Raw genomic sequence first — 23,654 nt, forward strand, 5'->3', positions numbered from 1 at the left:
GGAGTGCACTGAAAAATGTTGAGTCTTGGGGCCTTTAGGGTGCGATTAGATGCGAGAACCGAGGGTTTCCCGCAATCAGCTGCAAAAGGCGGCCCATTTGAAAGAAAGCTCCCGCAGATAATCATGGGAATGAAGTGGATTTCAAAATGTCAGTTTTTCTCTAATTTAAAAAAATGAAGATTTTTGGTCCAAATAAGCTAATTACCACCCCGGTCACACTGGGTGCAACTTGCAATGTGATTTGCCATGCCATGTAAAATGCAAATCGCATTTCACGTCACAACCTATTGTCCGCAATTAAAAGCAGTCATATCAGTGCGATTCCAACTTGGTCAGAGCTGCACCGATTTCTAAAGCATTGCATGCACTACTTCAGGCGCAACTTGCATAGACATCTGTGTCTTGTAAGCTATAGATGTCTTGCAAGTTGCCCCTCAAGTTGGAATGACATCTGACTTTTAAATCGTGCGACTTCACTGGAAGTCACACGATTTCAAACTTGGATCGGTGTGACAGGGGTGTAAATGACTACAAACGCAATGTGGCTAATGTGCAAAATCTACATGAGTTTAAATGCTCAACTGTACTATTTAACAATCTAATATATGTACCTAGTCCCAAATTTACTGGGACAGTACCTTTTCCTAGATGTCCTGTTCCTAGTTGACTGTCTGAGAGGTCTGATATTACCATATACTGTAGATAGTTTTATTGTAAAGCCTCTTTTTGATGTCACGCCTTAATTTTGAACATTCATGTGTCAATGAGTGGGAGTGCAGTGATGTCATATGTTGAAGATTTTAGATGTCACTAGTACCCAAGGATGCTATTGAAGCTGTCATAATATCATCATCATCATAATAGGTATGAAAACGGGAAAATTGCTAGTGACCAATTGCAATTACTGTGTTTTTTTATTTATTGCTAATGTGAACACGTGGATATTAATTTGAATGTAATATAGCTTATTATAAAAAACTAATACATATCTAATATCTCCAATAGCAACCTAGTGTCCTAGTGACAGTAATAATAGATATGTACAATGTTCAGTATATATAAGTGCACGCCTGTACAATATCTGAAAATATTAAGTCCAAAATTAGGTGTCTACAATCAAATCTTCATGATATCTCCAATAGCAACCATATATAATGAACTGCTCCTGAACACTCTGGGGTTGATTTACTAAAGCTGGAGAGTCCAAAATCAGACTCCCTTCTGCATAGAAACCAATCAGCTTCTAACCTCAGCTTGTTCAATGAAGCTTTGGCAATGAAACCTGGAAGCTGATTGGTTTCTATGCAGAAGGGAGTCTGATTTTGGACTCTCCAGCTTTAGTAAATCAACCCCTCTGTGTCAGTTCACACTCTTCACAAGGTCACCTTAAAGAAAAAGTTCAATGTCTGCTTTTCCCACTTGTGGGTCATTAACACAACATCAGTGCTTCCATGGGAGTGCACAGGGGGCACCATCTTTGGAGATACAGAATGTCAGAGGTCACAGTCACTGGAAGTATGGGGAACACTGGAGGCACAGGGCTCAGCTTAGTCATGGCATTGTGTTGCTTAATCGTAGAGCAGTGCATCACTTAGCCTTTTGCTGTGGTGCCTGAGGGCTAATTGACTGTGGCAATTTTGGGTAGAACCCAGAAGCACCAGCAGTCAGGTGCAGGAGAGAAGAACTGACTCTAGATTGAGGACAAGGAGAGAGTTTCCAGTTCTATATTTGATACACCAATATACTGTAGGTAGTTGTGGGATACTCTTGACAAATTTTCCCTTACTTATGATTTGTCCTTGAAATGTGGTATTTGCATTTGGAGGGTAGAAGGTTGGTGGGCCAATAAACAAATGCACTGTTTAACCCTCTGACACACAGTGGGGTTTATTTACTAAAGCTGAAGTGTGCAAAATCTAGTGCAGCTCTGCATAGAAACCAATCCAGGTGGTATTGCTAAAGCTTAATTGAACAAGCTGAAGTTAGAAGCTGATCAGCAACCATACCCAGCTGCACCAGATTCTGAGTGTTCCAGTTTTAATAAATCTACCCCACTGTGTGTTTGTTGTGTGTGAGTTTAGTTACTTATCTAATAACTACATTGCATTGAAGGAAATGTTTGCTAAAGAGCAAGGCACAATTTGAATGAGTATCCATGGAAACATTATAGGAATTTGACAAAAGAAATGTTCTATTATTGGAATATTTAGCTAACACATTTAATTAAACAGTGAAATCAGCCAGCACACGTGCAGCTTGTCCCACATGCTGAATTTAACTCTATGCTTTTCTTCCTCTGATCAAACCTCAACAATCTGAAAAACATACTGCGTACAATAGGATTAGCTGCTTTTGGTCAAAGGACCATGAGAATTTAACTTCATGACCATCCAGCAATAACTAAAAAAAATAGCATATAAGATTGCTACACAATTAATTTTGTAATTTCATGTCATTAAAATGTACCTTGCCATTTCAATATGAAAATTTCTACAAATATTTTAAAAATACAACACAATACGGCAACCTGGAGGAGTGCTGCCCTTGTGTGATTGGTTTACTGATTTTTTCAGATATCTGCACCTAAAATACAAGTAAAATTGTAAGCATCCTTTGCAATAGGAATATTGTTTTTGATTAGATACTCCCTAAGGCAGGGGTGGGCAACCTGCAGCTCTCCAGCTGTTGCAGGACTATAAGTTCCATCATGCCTCTGCAAGTCATAGCTGTAACTGTCAGTTTTGGGACCTGTAGAGTCATGCTTGTAACTATCAGTCTTTGCATTGCCTCATGGGAAATGTAGTTCAACAACAGCTGGAGAGCCGAAGGTTGCCCACCCCTGACCTAAGGGTTCTCTATGTAAAGGGATGCAGACACTGCAGCTTTCCTCATTGAACAACTGAAAGTACACCAGGTGATTATAATGAACACAGAACATCCCATTTATAATTCAGTCTGAAAAGAACTTTGTGAAGCAAACAGGTCTCTACTGCAAAGTTTGTTAAAATCCTTGCTTTGTACATTAACCACTATTAACTAATTGTAAACTTTTATTTCCCCCTATATTAATGTTTTTTGGAACATTTTTCCAATGATGGAGGGAGTCTTCAAAACCTTACTGAAAAACTGTGGTTGCGGCTAAAATTAACATAGGACTGTATGCCATTTGTCAGTTCCAGTAAAATATACACCCATGACAAAATTTTAGCATCCAAACCTTCAAGTGCTCCTAAGCCAGTAGACTTAATTGTGATCCCTGCAAGGATTTCCATCTGCCACCAAAATAGTTTACGTTTTCATGAACAGGCTTAGTCAAAAGTCAAGGTATGATTTATATAAGTATTTTTCAGTAAACTCATGAATTTTGCTTTCACATTTCTATCCCCATTTTTACAGCTACCATCAACTTACTAATTGATCTAGCCACAAACTTGAGCTGTACATCAATTGGGTGTAGTACAGCAGAGATCTTTCCATAAGAACCCAACTACCCAGCTGTTCTAGGTTATGTTTTTACTTTGCCAAAACTTGCCAAATCACTAGTTCCAGCAAAATGTAATACTTTGGATTATAGTGGTTGCGTAGTTCCACCATTTACACTGTGAACCATAATGTCACAAAATTTTCTCTACCAACACACTTCTGTCCTCCACTCACAGGCAGTACCACTTCAGTATATTACTTTACTGTCTGGAGTTGTTTTGAATTTGTGGTATTTTCCTTGATGGACACTCTTAAACACTAAAGTAAGATCATTGTTCTGGACAGCCTGTGTCTTAATTAATGTGCCCAATGGATCAGGAATGCTATTGCAAGATTTTAATGTTGTACAACTATCAGTCTGATGTTGCACATTAACAGACCATTGATCCGAGAAATGTGAAGAAAAAGAAATACAGTTTCTCCATTGTAACTCATCAGATATTTTGACTTATTACTGTTGAATAACATATATATTATATAAATACTATGGGATTTATATGAAAACTGAGATCTGTATGGGGCAGGGAAGATGTAAATCTTCTATTTTATGCTATATAGCACACAAGTACGTGTCCTTTTTTTTTTTTTTTTTTTGTATATTTTCAATATGGTGCTGTTCATTCTGCCCCTTAGCCCACACACTAGGAATATCCTTCGCTATTTTCCAGAAATATTGCTTAATGACTTTCATTATTTTCACCCCGAAAACCCAGGGTAATAATAAAAAATAAACATGGAAGAAGCAATATTTTGGACTCAAATTACTTAATTCATTCTTCATTGACTGTACATGTGTATGAAGGCATGCATGAAACCATATAACACCCTCACATTGTTGCACATACCATCACCTGTGTAATTGCTATATTGTTTCCAAGAAACTAGAGCTTCTTTAAAGATAAACTGAGCAGAAATTAAAGACACAAATTAATGTATCCATGTATTTTTAAATACACAATTTAATATATATTTTATTTTTTTATGGAAGCAGCGCAAGTACTTGAATTTGACTTGGTACCAGCCTTTTGCAGTCCCCATTCATAGTGCCTTTTATTCTGTTTACCTAGCTAATCGATTGACAACCTTTAGCTTTATCTTGGCATGTTCCCAAATGTGCTATTCTGCAGCCCTATTCTGACTCCTGTTTTGTTTATCAACTACATTCCTTTACCTGTCCTCATTTATGATTCTTTGGAAAGTGAACATAATTTCTCTTGCGTGAGTCTGCTTTATTCACACACACTGAAAGCAGCATTAAACCCAAAAGCTAACATTTATTATATTGCAGCTTACCAATTCTTATATGTGGTTGTTGCATTATTTTTTGTTTTTTGGCTTTCTTTCTTTTATTTTCACCTGGTGATCAAGCCAGTAAGTATGTTGTTTTTCAACAGAACAAGCCCTTCTGCAAACGTAGCAGTTTCGAGAGTTGAAGCAAACCATTTAAAGCCATCAGCTTTTATTTATTCATGTAAAACCCCAAAAAATAAAAAAAACTGTTGCTGTAATTACTTGTGTAACTGTAATGTGAGCCAGAGTTTGGCTTCAATTTGTTTAGTGTATCTAAATCTGCTAGTGCATCCAACACTCCCCTCTGCCCAGACTGACAATGCTGCTGTCCAAAGGTGTATATGTGCTCCTTCATCTGGGGTGGAGGCACTCTAATACAGGAAATGTATTACTGGCCAGATCACCAGGTAAAAACAAAGGGAAAAAAGCCTAAAAAAGAAAACTAATGCAGCCACAACATCTAAGGATTGGTGAGCTGCAGTATATTATTTTCACCTGGTTCATTTTTTGTTTTGGGTATATTAAAGCTTGAATGTCAATACATCTTCAGTGAAAGCAGGAACAGGCATTCAAGAGCCTTACATACAGTATGTTGCAGATATCTGATTAGACTAGAAAGTCAATGGTGGCCCATAGATGAGCCAAGTAGCAAAAGAGAAAGTCTACATAAAACATTCTTTGCAAAAATATCTACATGTATGGACACCTTGAGAGCTTGCATCCCTATCTGAGCTCATCATGTTTACTGCTTGCCTATATCCTAGCTCAGGATGCATTTCATAGCCTTTTTAAAACATGGCTATCTGCAACGTATGTTGAAGTGTCTTAATGGAGACTTCAGAGTAATTATCAAACAGTCGATCAACATTGGTGTGTACTACTTAAAAAAGTGAATGAAGGGGTGAAGCATACTGAGTGTAGTACTGTCTATAAGAATGGATTTTCTGATGTGTTTGCATTTTGCTTACACTATTAAATTGACAGGGAGGTCATGCCACCTTGTGGACTACCATGCTCACTTGGGTACCTCCGCATGCACTGCCTCCTGGTTTTCTGTACACATCACCACCACACATCTCAGTACATGTCTGCGTTCATTTAAGCTTACAGCTTAGGCTTATGTGAGTGAGCAGGTGCATAGGCTTGCTACTGACACTGACCTCAGATGGGCTATTTAAAACACTAGAACTTGGCACTAAATGGTCTTTAGTTGTATCTCTGTGACCTTTAACCCCAAATTTAGGTCTGACTATTCTTATTGACTTGAGTTTCATTTGACCTGTCTATGTATTGTGCAGTTTTATATAAAACTCTTTTCTTATCACTTTGGCCTCAACTTCTGACCAAGAGCCAGCATACCCATTTTACACCTTGACACCTACATGTTGCTAACCTCCACATGTCTCTAATATCCATATTGTCACTGACTCAGTGGTGGTAATTTAGTTCCATCATTTACATTGTGAATAATAATGACCCAATATTTTCTCTACCAAGACATTTCTATCCTTCACTCACAGTCAGCACCACTTTGGTGTATTACTTTTCTGCCAGTAATTGCATACAATTTGTGGTAGTCTCCTTGATGGACACTCTTAAACACTAAAATGCTCTTCTTACCCTCACATTCCCTGTCTCACTACCCAGGGATGCTTGGGCTGGAAACATGAAAGGCCACTCTCATCATCTCAGGTTCCTCATTCAGGTAAGTGACAAAAATGCTGAAAAATGCATTATGTGGTATAAACAAGCCGTTAAGAATTTATTTTCACTTTAAAGTACATTAGCCTAGGGCAACTAAGAACTAATAGGCATATATCAAGGGAGTTGCCATTTGTGAACACCTGTTCTAGAGTGGCTATTTTACCCAAATTTAAAAAATTATCCCATTGTAGGTTAGTTGAGTGTCATAGTATTCTATGCATTCTGTAGAGTACTGCATACAATATAGTCATTACACCAATATATCTGTATGAGTGGCCCAGTTCCAAGTGATCCGAATCACTTGGGCAGGATTCCAGAAAGGTAGGACTACCTTTGGCGGTAATAATAATGTTGGCTTCTAGCTGATAGGAAATCTCTGTGCAGCAAGACTAATGTACTTCGGCATGTATGTACTGCATATCCTGAGTGGCCAAATTGTAAGGTATAGTAAAGGCGGTGGTTGTGCTTTTGAGCATGAACAAACATCTGTCATTCCCAGTGAAAGAACATAGGTAGCCTATTACCATCTTATGCTTGTTAATCTGGCTTTAATGTTTTGTGTTTATAAATCATCTGAAATGTGCAATCTGGTATTTTACCAATTATACTTTGATCCATGAATTTCAAACTCCTATAAATGGAGCAAGTATAGGGACAAGCATGAATGTGCTCTTATGGTATTTCCAATGCTGCCTCCTAGTGCCAGTCTGCTATCAAAAGTGGTAAAAATGGTAAAGCCTGTTTTTGTTATGAATATTGATCTGAATCTATATATTGACTATGAGTGTTGGCCTGATTTGTCCAGGGCTGCTATGGGCAATCTCCTCCAGTGCTACCACTCCAGAGAGTACCTTTAGGACTTTCCCTATAGAATGCTTTAGGTGGTTTTCACTACCAAAGAATTTATGAACCTCTGACAAATTTCAACTGTCACAAAACCATAGCTTTATTTCTCAAGAGACACATCCTATTTGCACATGACAGCTAACCACAACATGAAGAAGCTTCTGTGAAAATGAAGCGTATGTAAAGGTGGATGCATGGTCCTTGAAATTTAAAATGTATCTTAGGGTGACAATGTTCACTCACTGTATTGTAAACACCTCCTCCTCTGCTCTACTTCATAACATTGACAGAAGGGTTTTGTAATCCTCAGTGATAGCAGCTATGTAGTTGATAACAGTTAGAACAAGCAGAGAGCACAAGAGATTAGCAGATAACTAGATTTCTGGCAGGATCATTAAATATATTTTGCACTTATCCAACAGACATAACAAAATATTTTCATTGGTATATTTAGCAGACTAAAAGGGCCCAATCAGAGAAGATTATTGTTAGAGTGTTACATAAGAGTTTGATTATAACCTTATTACATCCAGAAAATTATTTTTGGTGAAACTCCTTTAAAGAGTGCCATTGAGACACAGCATGCTATCACATCTATTAAAAAGCTAGCTGATTACCACATTTGAAAGGAGTGTATAGCCTTTTCATTGAATTTTTTTAGGTATACATATATAGAAGCTGATTTCTGGGCATTCCCGCCTTCCCCATTGTTAGGGTTTATATATACTTTAATAGAAGATGCTTATTGTTCTGCCTCCAGCAGGGAAATTTACTACTCCTGTCCTGCCTGCAATATTAAATGTGGACACTAGATGGAGCCCAGAATAAATTCTCTGTTTTGCAGAAACCTGAATATGTTTACTTAATGAAAGCTCCCATCATCCTTCATTCTAAGAAAAGGAAACAGGTGCAGCTGGGAGCTGAGACTCCATCTTAAGAACTGAGGGAAATGAACCAGCCATAATTCTCTGCAGCACATGTCATGGAGTGAACATACATCCCATACAGGCAGCATTGCTGGTGAAGACTTATTGCCATCTACAGCCTAATCATTTAGTTGTGTTTGTATGTTTCATATATTGATTATATGTACTTCTCTTCGGTTTTTTCAATAGTTTCACCCACCCTGTTTTGTTAATAAAGCTTCAAGATTACATACAGAATAGGAGGGTTTAGCTGCATGCCGAGTTACACACAGGGAAATTTGTAACGAGGATAGAACACTTATATTTGCAGAGGGACAATTACTTTCTATATTGTTACAACAAACTATATTTATCTGCTATAAGGAATAAAATGGGTAAAATATAAAAAAGTAACCCAGGGCACATATCTGTAACACAACCAAATCTTATGTTTCATACCAACAAGCTGTTTATAGCTTTTACAAGAAGAAACATTAAATTAATGTAAAGTCTTAAGAGCATATGCATTTCAAAATAGTTAGGAAATGCTTTTATTTTTTACTGCATTTGCCAGAGCACAATCTTCATTTTAAGTTAAGCAAGTAAGCTATAGAGTACGACATTTTATTGTATCACATGAGTGGAAGAGGGGCACATGGCTTGAATTCTACCCAGGGTCCATGATAGCTTTAATTTGGCATTGTCTGTAGGCATCATTCCCACTTGTTTCTTTTACTTTTCTTACAAAAGACCCAATACGGTTACCTGCTAGTGCTTTGATTCTTGATCTTTCAAACAGACGTGCAGAACTGTTTTCATTGTCCCAGTCATCATCATTTGCAAGATCCCATCGGTTATTGATATCATTATATTGCTGCTGAATCTCCAGACTGTCATAGTCTGTTGGTGAAAGTGGACTGCTCATTGTGGCAGTGACAGTATCAAACCCGATGTAGAATGGAGGCTGTTTTCAATGGCAATGATTTACCTAAAAGAAAATAAACAATGTGATTAATGCAATATCATTTGAGTTGTTTAGTTAAAGTATAATATATAAATTGAATGAGGTATAGAAAAAATTATAAGTCATGTAGCTGTTGGTTGCTGCCTAATTCCTGACAAGTAAACATTAATCACATAAAGAGTGATGCTTAGCTGTATAAAAAATATTAACAACCTTTAAAACTGAAGTTTAATTTACTTATATTTTTAATTCCTTGGTTCTGTCTTAATGAGTCCAATATTTTAAGCGAGTGCTTTAAGAGGGGGTTAAGTGGTAACAGTCAGAGATTAGGTGGGAGCCAGATCAATATGGAAGTAGCAATGACAATATAATCAATCAAATTGAGTAAAGCCCAGATAGGGTTCTGGTTTTATGTCAATAGAGGGTGGTTTTGTTAACAATAGGTTGAGTTGTATTCCATATAAATTTCAATACATTATTTTGAATTCTGCACAGTACTACCTGCAGTATAGGAATGGGTGAGACTCAAAAGTAACATAAAGCTGGCCATAGATTGATCGAATTTCAGCTGGTTCAGCAGGGACTGGCTGAGATTTGATCCATCAATGGGTAGGTTGGTTGTACTGAAGTCGATCCATTGATTGAATTTGGTAGAACCAGCCTGTCAAGATTTTCTTCATGTGATCACTGCCAGCCGATATAGTCGCCAGCAGTGATCATTGCATTCTGCCAGCAAGGAGGGCTCACTGCGCTCTCTGTTGGCAGAACACCATAGCGCTGTGTGAGGGATTTCCCCATCAACACTGACGGTTTTGGGTTTTTTTTTTTGTACCAAAGATTTTATTAAGCATGGTGAAAAAAAACTTACAAACCATGACAAATCGTATGATACAAAACGACATCAGACAATAGAGGACAGGGAAACATACAAAAACACAGAAATACACACACAGATGAGGCCCACACCGGGGTCTAGATAACACTGTGTAAAACAGAGGGCCGCGAGGCCCACAATCACATCCTGAAATATAAAAGCTACATTCAAGAAAGGCAGCAAAAAAAAAAAAAAACACAAAGAGAGCCTTGCCCTCTTGAGGAAATATCCCTGAGAAACATAGATTTGTTAGATAACAGCAACAAATGATAAGCAATTGGTGACCATGTGAAAGAAGAGAGAGTGAAGAAAAAAGGGTTGAGAAGATCCAGAGAGGGCCAAGGGGTCAGGAACCCCAGACCACCCCAATCCATAAAAGACAGAAAAACAAAAAAGAAAGAAAAGAACAGAGAGAAGAAAGAAACAGGCCAGCAAGGAAAAGAAGTTTGCCTGGCGGGGAGGGTGGGAGAGTTGAGAGACACAATACCCACATAGGGGGATTGAAGAGGCAAAACCCAATACATCATAGATTAGTGAGCTTCATGAAAACGAGAAATCGGATGGTAGTCCACCAATACTGACTGTTTTGATAGGGAAATTGAGCAATTTCCTTTCTTTCCACCTATGGTGGAAGGAAAGAAAATTGTATAGTCTATGGCTTGCTTAGTTTCAAAAGAAATGTCATTTAATGCCATTTAATCTACCCAGCCAGGAGTATTCATTCCAACTGTGTAGCAGGATTACCAGATAATAAATGAGTGGAGAATCATTTGCCTGGTGCAAAGTGGGCGTCAGATGAATTCCAAGATATGGGAGTTGGGAAATTCATGAAAACGAATGGACTGTTTGCAACTGCGACAGAGTGGTAGTGCGCAGAAATACAGTATATCCAAAACCACCGATTCTGATTGAATAATTTTTAGGCAGCAAATTTCTTTAGGGAATTGAAGAGACATGGCAAGGATATGTGAGGTGTTGTAAAAGTAAGAAGGATATCATCAGCAAAAAGTGCCATTTTTTGTCTATGCATGCTTTTTCTAGGCCCTTGATGTCCTTGTGTTGACATAAATGTAATGCTAGGGGCTCTAAAGCCAGTACTAATAAAATGAGGGCATCCTTGCCATATAACCCTGCTAAAAGGGAATTGAGAGGATTGAAACCCATAATAATGTATGGATGCAGAGGGAGTTGAGTATAATGCTGTTATCCAGTCTAAAATGTGTTCTTTGAATCCCCACTTTCACAGAGTAAATTGCATATATTGCCAGGATAAGGTATCAAATGCTGTTTCTACATCTACAGAAAGTAATAGCATCTCATGTGTAAGAGTCTAAGCTGTATGGATAAGGTTAAGTACTGTATTTTCCTGATATTATTGCTAACCTGCCTTTACTTTATAAACCAAATGCCAGTTAATCTTTAACATGATATTCTGTCCAGAAACATGGAGCTCTCATGATTGTCTCTCTAGTAACAGGGCAGTGACTCTGATAACATGCCTATTTTTCTTATCAAATGGCTTCTTAGTAACATGTAGTTTTCATGGCAGCAGCTTGTAGCAGTCTCTGGTAACAGACTTTATTTCCCACCAACTGCAGGCAGAGTTGTTCAAAAAACATACATTACACGTCCTCTCCCAATCTGACAAAATCTAACAGGGAATGGGCACCTAAAGTGTATTCAACCAAAAATTTAATATAATGCAGCTTGCTAGTCCTTGGTGAGGTGGCGGCCTTCATTTTCTTTTTCCAAGCTTCTTTTGCTTTATTTGTACCTGGTATTCCTGCAGATTATACACTTCTTGTACCTGGGTGGCTACATTACTCCTCCACTGTATCCATGGAGGGATCCATGGTTGTTACCTTAGACTGCTGTCCTCATATGGACTACAAACTTACCCATATCTCCTCACTTCAACTACATGGGGGAACTGGAATATTGGCAGATTACAGAAGATAACTAGGAAGGAAGATATTCTTCTGTGCAGCTCACAGAAAGTCACAAGGACACATTTCTGGCAGGATCCACAGATATTTTTGTACTTATACAAAATGTTCGTAGCTCAAAAAAGAAAAGAAAACTAAGATAGACAGCACATCTAAGGACTGCAAGGTGCACTATATTGCAGTTTTGTTCTTGACTTTAGTTATTTATTACCAGTGAATAGGTCTACATTCTTCAACACAAAATTTGTACATTTAATACTTATACTTTTAGACCTATAGGAGAAAAATGTGTGGGGGGGCACACTTTTCTGAACGTCCCCCCAGGCAGCAAAATGGTTAGGTATAACCTGTATGGAAAACATATGATACGCATCATAAAGACACCCATGTGGACACCCCATTTCTGCGATACTCCTCGTTGTGTTAATATCTTGTTTGTATGTGTTTATTTATATTTTTGTTACCATTATCTTTACAAGTTGCTATGTTTTGATCTTTAGGTCAAAGCACACAAAAATACACATAAAACATATTTCAAATGCAATGTAAACGTGCTAAAGTGTGTCTCCACAGACATTTATTGTTCATTTCTCCAGTATTATATCAAACAAAGAGCATGTGATATTCTAAATATATCCACAGCATGATTCAAACACACTTTAAAACACAGGTGTTTGCAGCTTATGGAAAATATTGTAACTGAAGATAGTTTTAGGTACACTTAAGTGATGTGCAATACCAATAAAAACATCAGATTTTGGTGTGAAAGTATCACAAATGATTACATTTGAGTTGATGTACAAATCATAGAACGAAGTATGGTGTCTCTGTTGACAGCAGCCATCAGTTATGTATTGGTTTTATGGTTTGTGAACATTGTACATACTTTCCTGTAATAAAAGTGCAGAGCATGCAATATCAAATATCAGCATTATGTTACTGTCTTTTTCTCATCATGTGCCGCATTAAGAAGTGTAAAAAAAGTGAAAAATGCTTGTTTAACCACTTGCCCGCCAGAGGATTTACCCCTCCCCCCTTCTTGACCAGGCCAGTTTTTACGATATGGCGCTGTGTTACTTTAACTGACCATTGCTCGGTCATGCAACGCTGCACCCAAATTAAATTTATGTCCTTTTTTTTCCCCCACAAATAGAGCTTTCTTTCAGTGGTATTGTGCAGTTTTTATTTTTTGCAATATAAACAAAAAAAAGACACAATTTAGAGAAAAAAACAATATTTTTGACTTTTTGCTATAAAACATGTCCAGTAAAAAAATTTCAAAATCAAATTTCATCATAAATTTAGGCCAAAATGTATTCTGCTACATGTCTTTGCTAAAAAAAATCCAATATGTGTAAATTAATTGTTTAACGTGAAAGTTATAGCTTTTACAAATGGCGGTAAATATACTGGAATTTTTTTTTTTTTAATTAGTAATGGCAACGATCAGCGACTTATAGCTGGACTGCGGTGGGCATTCTGACACTGGGGGGAACTGACTTGGTGTCACTGACATCCCCAGTGACACCAATACTGTGATCAGTGCTCATAAAAAGCACTGACACTGTACTAATGGCACTGGGCAGGAAGGGGTTAACATCTGGGGTAATCAAAGGGTTAACTGTGTGCTGTTTCACTGTGTGCTGTGTGAGTGCTTTACACTGTAAGCACACTGCTTTGTATGGCTCTGCTATGCAGAGCCATACAAAGCAGCGTGCAGAAGCTGACAGGGGAGAGATCTGTGTTGTTTATACACAGGTCTCTTCCCCATCGGAGATACTCAGCGATCACCTGGTGCCGGAGAGAAATCACATTGACAGTCGAGGCCACAATCACGTATATATACGTGATTTTGTGCACACTTGCCGCCCTGTAGTAGTATTTCTGCTATAGGGTGGCGTGGAAATGGTTAAACTTCAGTTCTGTGAACCTGCATATTATAAATTGGTTTAGACGATATAGCAGGGATATCCAACATTTTGACTTTCCCAGGGTCACATTGGAAGAAAAGATATTGTCTTGGGTTGCACATAAAATAAACTAGCAGTAAGGATAGCTGATGAGCATAAAACGTCTGGCAGATCACAGGTTAGTGATCGCTGATATACTGTAGATTATGTACCTGAGTAATAAAACTTCATTTTCTTTTTAATATTTATTATTATACAAGTAAAAGAGGGCAACAAAAAACTAGTGTGATATTTGACACTGTTTATGATAAACTAATACATCTATAATTGGTTTGATGGCAGTAGTAAAAACTGAGCTTGTAATATTTCCTCCTCCCCGATCCCCCACTCACGACTTTACCTTTAAGATCAACACCACAACCATTGGTCCTCCCCTCATGCCAAGGTGCTAGGTGTAATCCTAGACTCTGACCTCTCCTTTGGGCCCCACATCCACTCACTGGCTAATTCCTGCCGTCTCAACCTCCGTAATATTTCCAAAATCCGCCCCTTCCTGACCAATGACACCACAAAACAACTTATCCACGCCTTGGTTATATCCCGCCTCGATTACTGCAACTCCCTCCTCATGGGTCTACCGTTACACAGGCTATCCCCCCTTCAGTCTGTTATGAATGCTGCTGCTAGACTGCTACCCCTCTCTGCCAATCCCTTCACTGGCTTCCACTAACCCAATGTATAAAATTCAAAATACTAACCACAGCTTACAAAGCCATCCACAACACTGCCCTTAGCTACATTGCCAACCTCATCCACAGATACCGCCCAAATCGCCCACTCCGCTCCTCCCATGATATCTTCCTCTCTAGCTCCCTCATCACCTCCTCCCACGCTCACCTCCAGGACTTCTCCAGAGCCTCTCCCATCCTCTAGAACTCCCTACCACAGCAAGTCCAGTCAGCCCCCACCCTGTCTGCCTTTAGGCGATCTTTGAAAACACACTTCTGCAGGGAAGCCTACCCCACCTCCATCTAAGAACTCTACTTGAATCACCTCCACCAGATCATCCCCTGCAGCTATCTCCCCCTTCCTTTAGATTGTAAGCTCCATGAGCAGGGCCCTCACATTCCTTCTGTACTGAAAGTATTGTAATTGTACTGTCTCCCTTATATTGTAAAGCGCTGCGCAAACTGTTGGCACGATATAAATCCTGTATTATAATAATAGTAGCAATTTTCAGTAAATTCTCAAGGTGCTCATCAGATATTTTGGTTCTAATTTTGCCCTTTGTGTGTTTCATCCCTGAAAATAGTTGCTCACAAATATAGGTGCTGCTGAAAACCAATGATATGAATAAGGCATGGTTGTGAAGAGTGGGACATTTTTCTTTGGGAAGATAAAACTTAAAAAAAAGTAAACAGTAAAGCGTGTAAACGCATTTTTATTCCCCCCAAAAAATCAACATTAACTGCTTGAGAACCGCCCTATAGCAGATATATTGCACCTGTGTACAGAATCACATGTACAGTGGGGATCGAAAGTTTGGGCACCCCAGCTAAAAATTTGTATTAATGTGCATAAAGAAGCCAAGGAAAGATGGAGAAATCTCCAAAAGGCATCAAATTACAGATTAGACATTCTTATAATATGTCAACAAAAGTTAGATTTTATTTCCATCATTTACACTTTTAAAATAACAGAAAACAAAAAAATGGCGTCTGCAAAGGTTTGGGCACCCTGCAGAGTTAATATCTTGTACTGCCCCCTTTGGCAAGTATCACACCTTGTAAACGCTTTTTGTAGCCAGCCAAGAGTCTTTCAATTCTTGTTGCAGGTATCTTTGCCCATTCTTCCTTACAAAAGTCTTCCAGTTCTTTGAGATTTCTGGGCTGTCTGTCACGCACTGCTCTTTTAAGGTCTATTCATAGATTTTCAATTATGTTGAGGTCAGGAGATTGTGAAGGCCATGGCAAAACCTTCAGTTTACGCCTCTTGATGTAATCCCCCGTGGATTTCGAGGTGTGTTTAGGATCATTATCCATTTGTAGAAGCCATCCTCTCTTTAACTTCAGCTTTTTCACAGATGGCATCAAGTTACCATCCAAAATTTGCTGAAATTTTATTGAATCCATTTTTCCTTCTACTCGTGAGATGTTCCCTGTGCCACTGGCTGCAACACAACCCCAAAGCATGATTGATCCAAGCCCATGCTTAACAGTTGGACAGAGGTTCTTTTCATTAAATTCTGTGCCCCTTCTTCTCCAAACGTACCTTTGCTCATTCCGGCCAAAAAGTTCAATTTTAACCTCATCGGCCCACAGAACTTGTTTCCAAAATGTATCAGGCTTGTCTATATGTTCATTTGCAAAGTTCAAATGATGATTTTTGTGGTGAGGACGTAGAAGAGGTTTTCTTCTGATGACTCTTCCATGAAGACCATATTTGTACAAGTATCTCTTTATAGTGGAATAGTGTACCACAACTCCAGTGTCTGCCAGATCTTTCTGGAGGGATCGTGCAGTCAAACGTGGGTTTTGAATTGTTTTTCTCACAATCCTGCGAGCTGTTGTGTCTGATATTTGTCTTGGTCTTCCAGATCTTGCTTTAACTTCCACTGTTCCTGATGACTGCCATTTCTTAATTCCATTCCGAACAGAGGATATTGACATCTGAAAACGCTTTGCTATCTTCTTATAGCCTTCTCCAGCTTTGTGAGCGTCAACTATTTTCAGTTTCAGGTTTCTAGACAGCTGCTTAGAAGAACCCATGGTGCTGATTGTTGGGGCAAGGTCAGATGAGTCTGGGCATTTAAAACCTTTGAGATTGACATAACCTGGTCTTCCCAGACGATGATTGAGAACAATCCATGACACTGGCAGGTCTCAGCTTTGCAAAGGGGGCAGTGCATGCTATAAATTCTGCAGGGTGCCCAAACTTTTGCAGACGCCATTTTTTTGTTTTCTGTTATTTTAAAAGTGTAAATGATGGAAATAAAATCTAACTTTTGTTGACATATTATAAGAATGTCTAATCTGTAACTTGATGCCTTTTGGAGATTTTTCCATCTTTCCTTGGCTTCTTTATGCACATTAATACAAATTTTTAGCTGGGGTGCCCAAACTTTCAATCCCCACTGTATATATACATGATTTTACATTTCCGGGTAGGGGGCCCTACACGCTCCTTCATTCGCAGCCATGGATGTAAATCACCAGGTCCCGGCCGGTAATCACCCGCCTGCGCCCGGTGATTACCGAGCATCTCTTGTTTACAAACAATCTTCCTCCCTGTCAGCTCGAGCACACTGCTCGGGATGGCTGTTCACAGTACAGCCATCCCAATCAGTGTGCTTACACACCCCCCTAGTAAAATACTCCCAGCACACTGCAAACCCTTTGATCGACCCTCACATTAACCCTTTCCAGTGCCATAAGTACAGTTTCAGTGCTTTTTTTTTTTAGCATTGATCACTGTATTGGTGCCACAGAGGTGTCAGTGACACCAAGTTAGTTCCCCCCCCCCCCCGTGTCAGAATGCCCACCGCAGTCCAGCTAAAAGTCGCTGATCGCCAACATTATTAGTATAAAAAAAAATTCCATTATCTATACCGCCATTTGTAAACGCTATAACGTTCAGTAAAACAATTAATTTACACATATTGGGATTTTTTTGCAAAGACGTTGCAGAATACAGTTTGGCCTAAATTTATGACGAAATTTGATTTTTTTAAATTTTTTACTTGACATGTTTAATAGCAAAAAGTTTTGCTTATAGCACAAAAAATAAAAAATGCACAGGCGATCAAATGCCACAGAAAGAAAGCTCAATTTGTGGGGGAAAATAGAACATACATCATTTGGCTGCAGCGTTGCATGACCGTGCAATTGTCAGTTAAAGTAATGCAGCGCCGTAACACAGAAAATGGCCTGCTCAGGAAGGGGGTAAATTCTCAGGAGGGCAAGTGGTTACGTTTATGATTTTGTGCGGGGCCGCATTCATAGCCATCTTGGGCTGCATGCAGCCTGTGGGCCGTAGGTCGGACACCCCTGCCATTTAGCATACACAGTGTTGTTAACATACACAATATATGTGCAAATGTATGTATTGTAAACAGACTTTGGCCTCACATTGCTCCTGGCTTGAGCTGATAGTTCTCGGGGGGCCAGAGCATAGACATTTTGGAGCTGAATGACTTAATATATATATATATATATATATATGGGTGTGAGCAAAGAATTGGCTGTGCAGCAAGTTAAAATGTGTGCCAACCACAGTACTGTTCTGCTTTATCGCCACTATCTGTCTTCACTGATGTTACTCTTCCACTTTTTTCTTATCAAAAGCAGACAGCCAACTAAAAGATGATAGGTAGGTGTTCACAGTACGGTCATCTTATTTTTCTCTATCATTTATTTCACATGCGACCTTCAGACTTGAAGACCCAGTTAAATCATAACAGCATATTGGTGAAACCTCCATGCAAGAAGAACACTGAAGATAAAAAGGATGCTCAAATGTAATCTAAAAAATTGTTTATTATACTGTGTGCTTTAATATTGTGACCATCTACAGTAGATACACAGATTGACAGCACATGTAATGATAACCCATTATCCATCTACAATGACACAACATCGTTTCTTATTTGTTATTAGTATTTATTACAGGTACTTATATAGCACCATTAATTTACACATCACTTTACATATATATATATATATATATATTGTACATTCACATTAGTCTCTAACCCTCAAGGAGCGTACAATCTAAGTTCCCTAACTCACATACATATACTATTGCCATTTAACAAAGAGCCAATTAACCTACCAGCATGTCTTTGGAGTGTGGGAGGAAACCCACGCAGGCACAGGGAGAACATGCAAACTCCAGGCAGGTGGTGCCGTGGTTAGGATTCAAACCAACAACCCTAGTGCTGGCAGGCGGAAGTGATAGGCATTTAGCCACTATGCTGTCCAAGTATTTCATTTTAGTTGCTTTCTTAAATATGCTACATATATATGCAACATATTATATATGGCCAAAAATCCTTTTGATTGTGGGTTTGCAAGATTTGGTTCACACTGTCCCATGATTATTTGCGAGCAGCAGCCCCAGTAAAAGCAATGGGAAGCTGCTGGCTTACGCAGTTAATCGTACTCATGCACATGTAATCCCTCCTGCTGCGATTACATGTTAATGATTGGCCCTGGACCCAGACTGAACTGTACATGTGAAAAATACTTGTGGTAGATTGTTAAATTAAAAAAAAAAGGATTAACTGGGTTGCCAGTTCGAATCCCAACCATGGCACAACATGCCTGGAGTTTGCATGTTCTCCCTATGGCTGCATGGGTTTCCTCTAGGTACTCTGGTTTCCTCGCACACTCCAAAGACATGCTGGTAGGTTAATTGGTTCCTGCCTAAATTGGCCCTAGTATATTTATGTATGATTGTGAATTAGGGACCTTAGATTGTAAGCTCCTTGAGGGCAGGGACTGATATGAATGCACAATATATATATAAAGCACTGCGTACATTGATGGCGCTATAAGAGTACCTACAAAATATAATGAGGATATTAATAATAATAATAATTGCAGCATTGAACACTCCTATACTATTATACTTGGCTCTTGACTGCCATGGACCTTAGATCAAAGGGTCAGTTGTATACATTTAGGTCAGAAACCTTCTGGACTGGTGCTGCCTATGTAGCTTTGCACTTAAAGTATTACTAAACCCAGGACTCTGCATTCACTATATCTGGTCTCCCACAGTACACACAACATGGAAATGCAATTATTTTGATAAATATAAACTGCTAAATACCTTTCCTCATCAGCAGCATACAGCAGTTTTATGACTTCTACCAGTGTCTGGCTGAGAACTAGTTAAAGCTTGTAGGAGGAGTTTTCATTCTCCTCTGACTATCCTATGAGGCTGCATGACCCCTGAAACTGTGTCTGGACAGTGCTGATTGGCTCTGTGCTGATCACATGCACAATCCCCCAAAAAACTCTCTAGCAATACACATCAAACTGAATAAGTGCAGAGTGTCTCCTAGGGCTCTGTATTATCAGCAGATGGACTGGGGACTGTGGAAGAAGAGGAGGATCAGGGAAGACAGGATCTTTACATAATGCAGAGGATTACCCCTTAGGTTCTACAGTGATTATCATAAGCATGCTTTACTGCATATACAGACTGATTTTACTGTTGTAGGTTTAGTAACACTTTAAAGGCTAAGTTCACCTGTTTCAGAAAATAGTCTATGCAATAAGGGGGTCCAAGTAGATATTAAAAACTGTGCTGGTTTGTAAAATGCTCATTCATTTTACTGTCACACCTGTAAGCCGTTTGGATTACAGTCTTTACCCCTGTAATGCTAGATGTGAGTATCAAATGGTTTTCACATCCTAGCAACAAGGAAGAAGGTGGTGATTACTAATTGGGAGTTTTTCGGCTAGGCTTCTGGGGGTCTGGAAATGTTGAACTTGGCAATAAACAGCTAAACTCTAGGCACAAAATACTTTCATGTAAATATATTCCTTCATACTATACATTTTATAATTCCACTTTGCAAAAGAGGGAGTGCCATAATCACTATGCTGAGAGCTGACCTGTGGGAGAGACCCAGCACACCCACCCATTACAGGTTGCCTGCAGAAAAATGCAGAGACAAAGATACAAAAATACAAGACCAGTACTGCACCCAGCCCAAGGGAAGAGAGCAGAGTGACTGGTCTTTATTACAGGAAGCTTCTGTACAAAGGAAACCTTTCACATTGGATTACTGCAAAGATGTAGAAGAAATACACAAAGCACACCAAGATTCAAGCGAAAATACACATACCTCTTTTATTTAGACAATACTGTATTTTCTTATCCCAGAATTCAGCTTTAATAGAGTAGCTATACAGAACATTTTCATTAATCCCTATGTCATAAGATCATCTTTCTTTGGAAACCATGCTTCTGCTGCAGAAGCTATTTTAATTCTGAATTGAACTGTAACCAGGTGCTTGAATGGAGAGTGAGAGAAACACTGGCTGCAGATACTCTCTGTAGCTGCTGCCCTTTGGTGCTGAACTGGTTAACAGGTATATTAGCAAGAGGAGGGAGCAGCAGAGGTCAATAGACTGAGTCAAGCAGCACTGCACTTTGGGAATTGTAGTCCAGAAAAGAGAGATTCTACTGTAATCAGGAGTTTTGAACTGCATTTCCCAGTGAGAGACTGCCAGGAGGAGGGGAAAAAGCTACATTTTCTCAGGTTGTACAGGATACAGATTCCTTTTGCCATGAGGGAGTGAGAGGAGTGTACCACCACTGCTGCTTAATGGCAACTGGAACAGGATCTGAAGTGCTGAGTCCAAATGTGCCGACAGCCATAGTCATCAGGGTGCAGAGCAGAGAGTGGACTAATCAGTGTGTGTGACCAGATGGTGAGCTGCAATATCACTGGGACTGAGCCTTTTAGGAACCGATCATACAGCCATCTAGTAGCCTTATTTGCTGCCTGCAGGTGTGACTGTGAATATTCTCATGTGTGCTAATGGTATGACTGGGCCCCAGCGCTAGCCGGCTGATGAGTTAGGACTAAAGACTGTCCCTCTACAGCTGCTACACAGAGACCTTTACCTGTTGCTAATGCTAAGAAGTACCTCTCAGGAGAAATTGCACCATATCCTAGCCATTCTCCTAGAGTGCACTCTAGACTACTTATAGTTTATTATACATGTTGCAGTTCATTCTTATAGTCACTGTTTATTGCTGACTTTACTGATTTGTGTGTTAATTTCAGTCTAGTGGTACAAACTATATTCTAGGCTACTTTGGCATAGTGATTATACTGTCTAGCAGATTGTGTCTGAACCTACCTTCTGTGTGTTCATTTATGTGCAATCCACAATTCATTTACCCTGTTCCAATACACTGAGTTAATTTATAACTAAACTGTCTTGTATCTTTTTCCTGCTACTAACTCACAGTCAAGTTTAAGGTATCTATACTCATGTTCTTATATGTGCTTGCAGTGACTTTCATTCAACCAGGAGTGCCAAAGGAGCTGAGGGCATTCTCTCTACTTTCTCCACTTCCCCAATGTTCTTTTTGTGAATTGGAGCCCAAAACTGAACTGCATATTCCAGATGACTCCTTACTAAAGATTTGTACAGGGGTGAAATGATATTTCTCTCTCTGGAGTCTATACCTCTTTTAATACAAGACAGGATTTTGCTTGCTTTAGAAACCGCAGCTTGACATTGCATGCCATTATTAAGCTTGTGATCTACCAGAACTCCCAGATCCTTCTCCACCATTAATTCCCCCAGTTGTACTCCCCCTTGTATGTATGATGCATGGTACATGGCAGATGATTTATTACACTTATGTTAGGGAAGGGATTTGTATTGATTCCTAATGTTTTTTTATTGTTTTTCTGTTGCCTCCTACATCCTTATTACACATAATAGTCATGGCTTTATAGTGGAATTCCAGCTTATGCCTAACTAGGCTTAAAACTGTCCCCTACTCCCTCCTAACACCTATGCTAACTAACCTGTGTAAGAAAGCTGTATATACTTGCCTATTTTCAGGATTTTCCAGTCTGGTCACGTGTGTGAGCCAAAACAGCTGCAGGGGAGAGGTGGGAGCACCGACGACAGATTTGCCATTAAAGTCTTTGAGTGATGTCACTGCTCCAGACTTTACTAGACATTGTAGGAGCCCTGCAGGCCCCGCTGACTAACACAGGGGAGCTGGGTTACATGACTGGACAAAAGGACATGAAAATCGGTAACTATATACATCTTCTAGTTAGCATAGGTATTATTAGGTGGGAGGGAGCAGTGTTAGGCTCCGTTCACACCTATGCAGTTTGCTTTTAGTCTGTTTCGCAGTGCTTTTCACAGTTCATTTTGAGTTTTTATACGCGTATTTTTGCCATGTTTTTACTGCATTTTGCGTTTTGTTCAGCTTTTTTTTTTTTAAGTGGAATTTTTTTTTGCTGGCCAGCAAAAATACACTACCATTCATTTCAGCAGATCCTCAATTGAACTCTTTTGTAGCAAAAATGCTGCTTTTTGCTTTAAAAAAAAGTTATTGACCCTTTCCAAAAATGCAGCAGCTCAAAAAACCATAGATGTGAACATGTTCCATAGGAGACCATGTTAAATGGACTGTAGTGCGTTTCTGAAAAAAGCACTAAAAAACGCATTGGTGTGAACGGAGCCTTAACGCTAGTTAGATATAAGCTGGTATTCCACTTTAAGTCATGTTTGGGCATCAATGCTATGGCTATATAGAAAGATTTCTTCTATGCCTAACCTTGCCCCAGCTGTGGGACCAAAAATCACAGCATGCTGGGACTTGTAGATCTGTTAGCACATTTTCAATACTGTATTAATTCTGCACAAGTATTACATATTTCTTATAATATCGTTCAGAAGCTTGACACCACTTGCACAGGGTAGAAACAACTTTATTGCAGAGAACATGCACACACGCTTCATGCAGAGACCTCTCTCTAAGGCTACGTTCACATTTGACTTTATTTCTAACCATGGGCGGACTAACCATTTGAAAACTCGGGCACTGCCCGAGGGCCCGGGGTCAGTAGGGGGCCCCATGAGATGCATATATACTATAGGTAGTTATTAAGATGTTGTAAATTAAGTTATCGTGTCACCCAATGTTTGGTTTCCATTCAGTAGCCAAAAAAGGCATTCAAAA

At 39.2% G+C, this 23,654-nt stretch overlaps 1 protein-coding gene across 1 annotated transcript in view; it reads right to left on the reverse strand.

Annotated features, from left to right (window-relative positions):
* The window catches only part of SPTBN2 (spectrin beta, non-erythrocytic 2), a 311,949-nt gene that overhangs the window by 188,740 nt on the left and 99,555 nt on the right, over positions 1–23,654 (reverse strand). Inside the window, exon 2 of the mRNA XM_089658019.1 lies at positions 8,994–9,216. Within this exon, the coding sequence (XP_089514145.1) occupies positions 8,994–9,153 (160 nt within the window). The 5' untranslated portion in view covers positions 9,154–9,216. The remainder of the gene's footprint in view (positions 1–8,993; positions 9,217–23,654) is intronic.

Source organism: Staurois parvus, unplaced genomic scaffold (genome assembly GCF_062004578.1).
Source record: "Staurois parvus isolate SC_StPar_1 unplaced genomic scaffold, SC_StPar_1.0 ptg001051l, whole genome shotgun sequence".
NCBI classification, from domain to species: Eukaryota; Metazoa; Chordata; class Amphibia; order Anura; family Ranidae; genus Staurois; species Staurois parvus.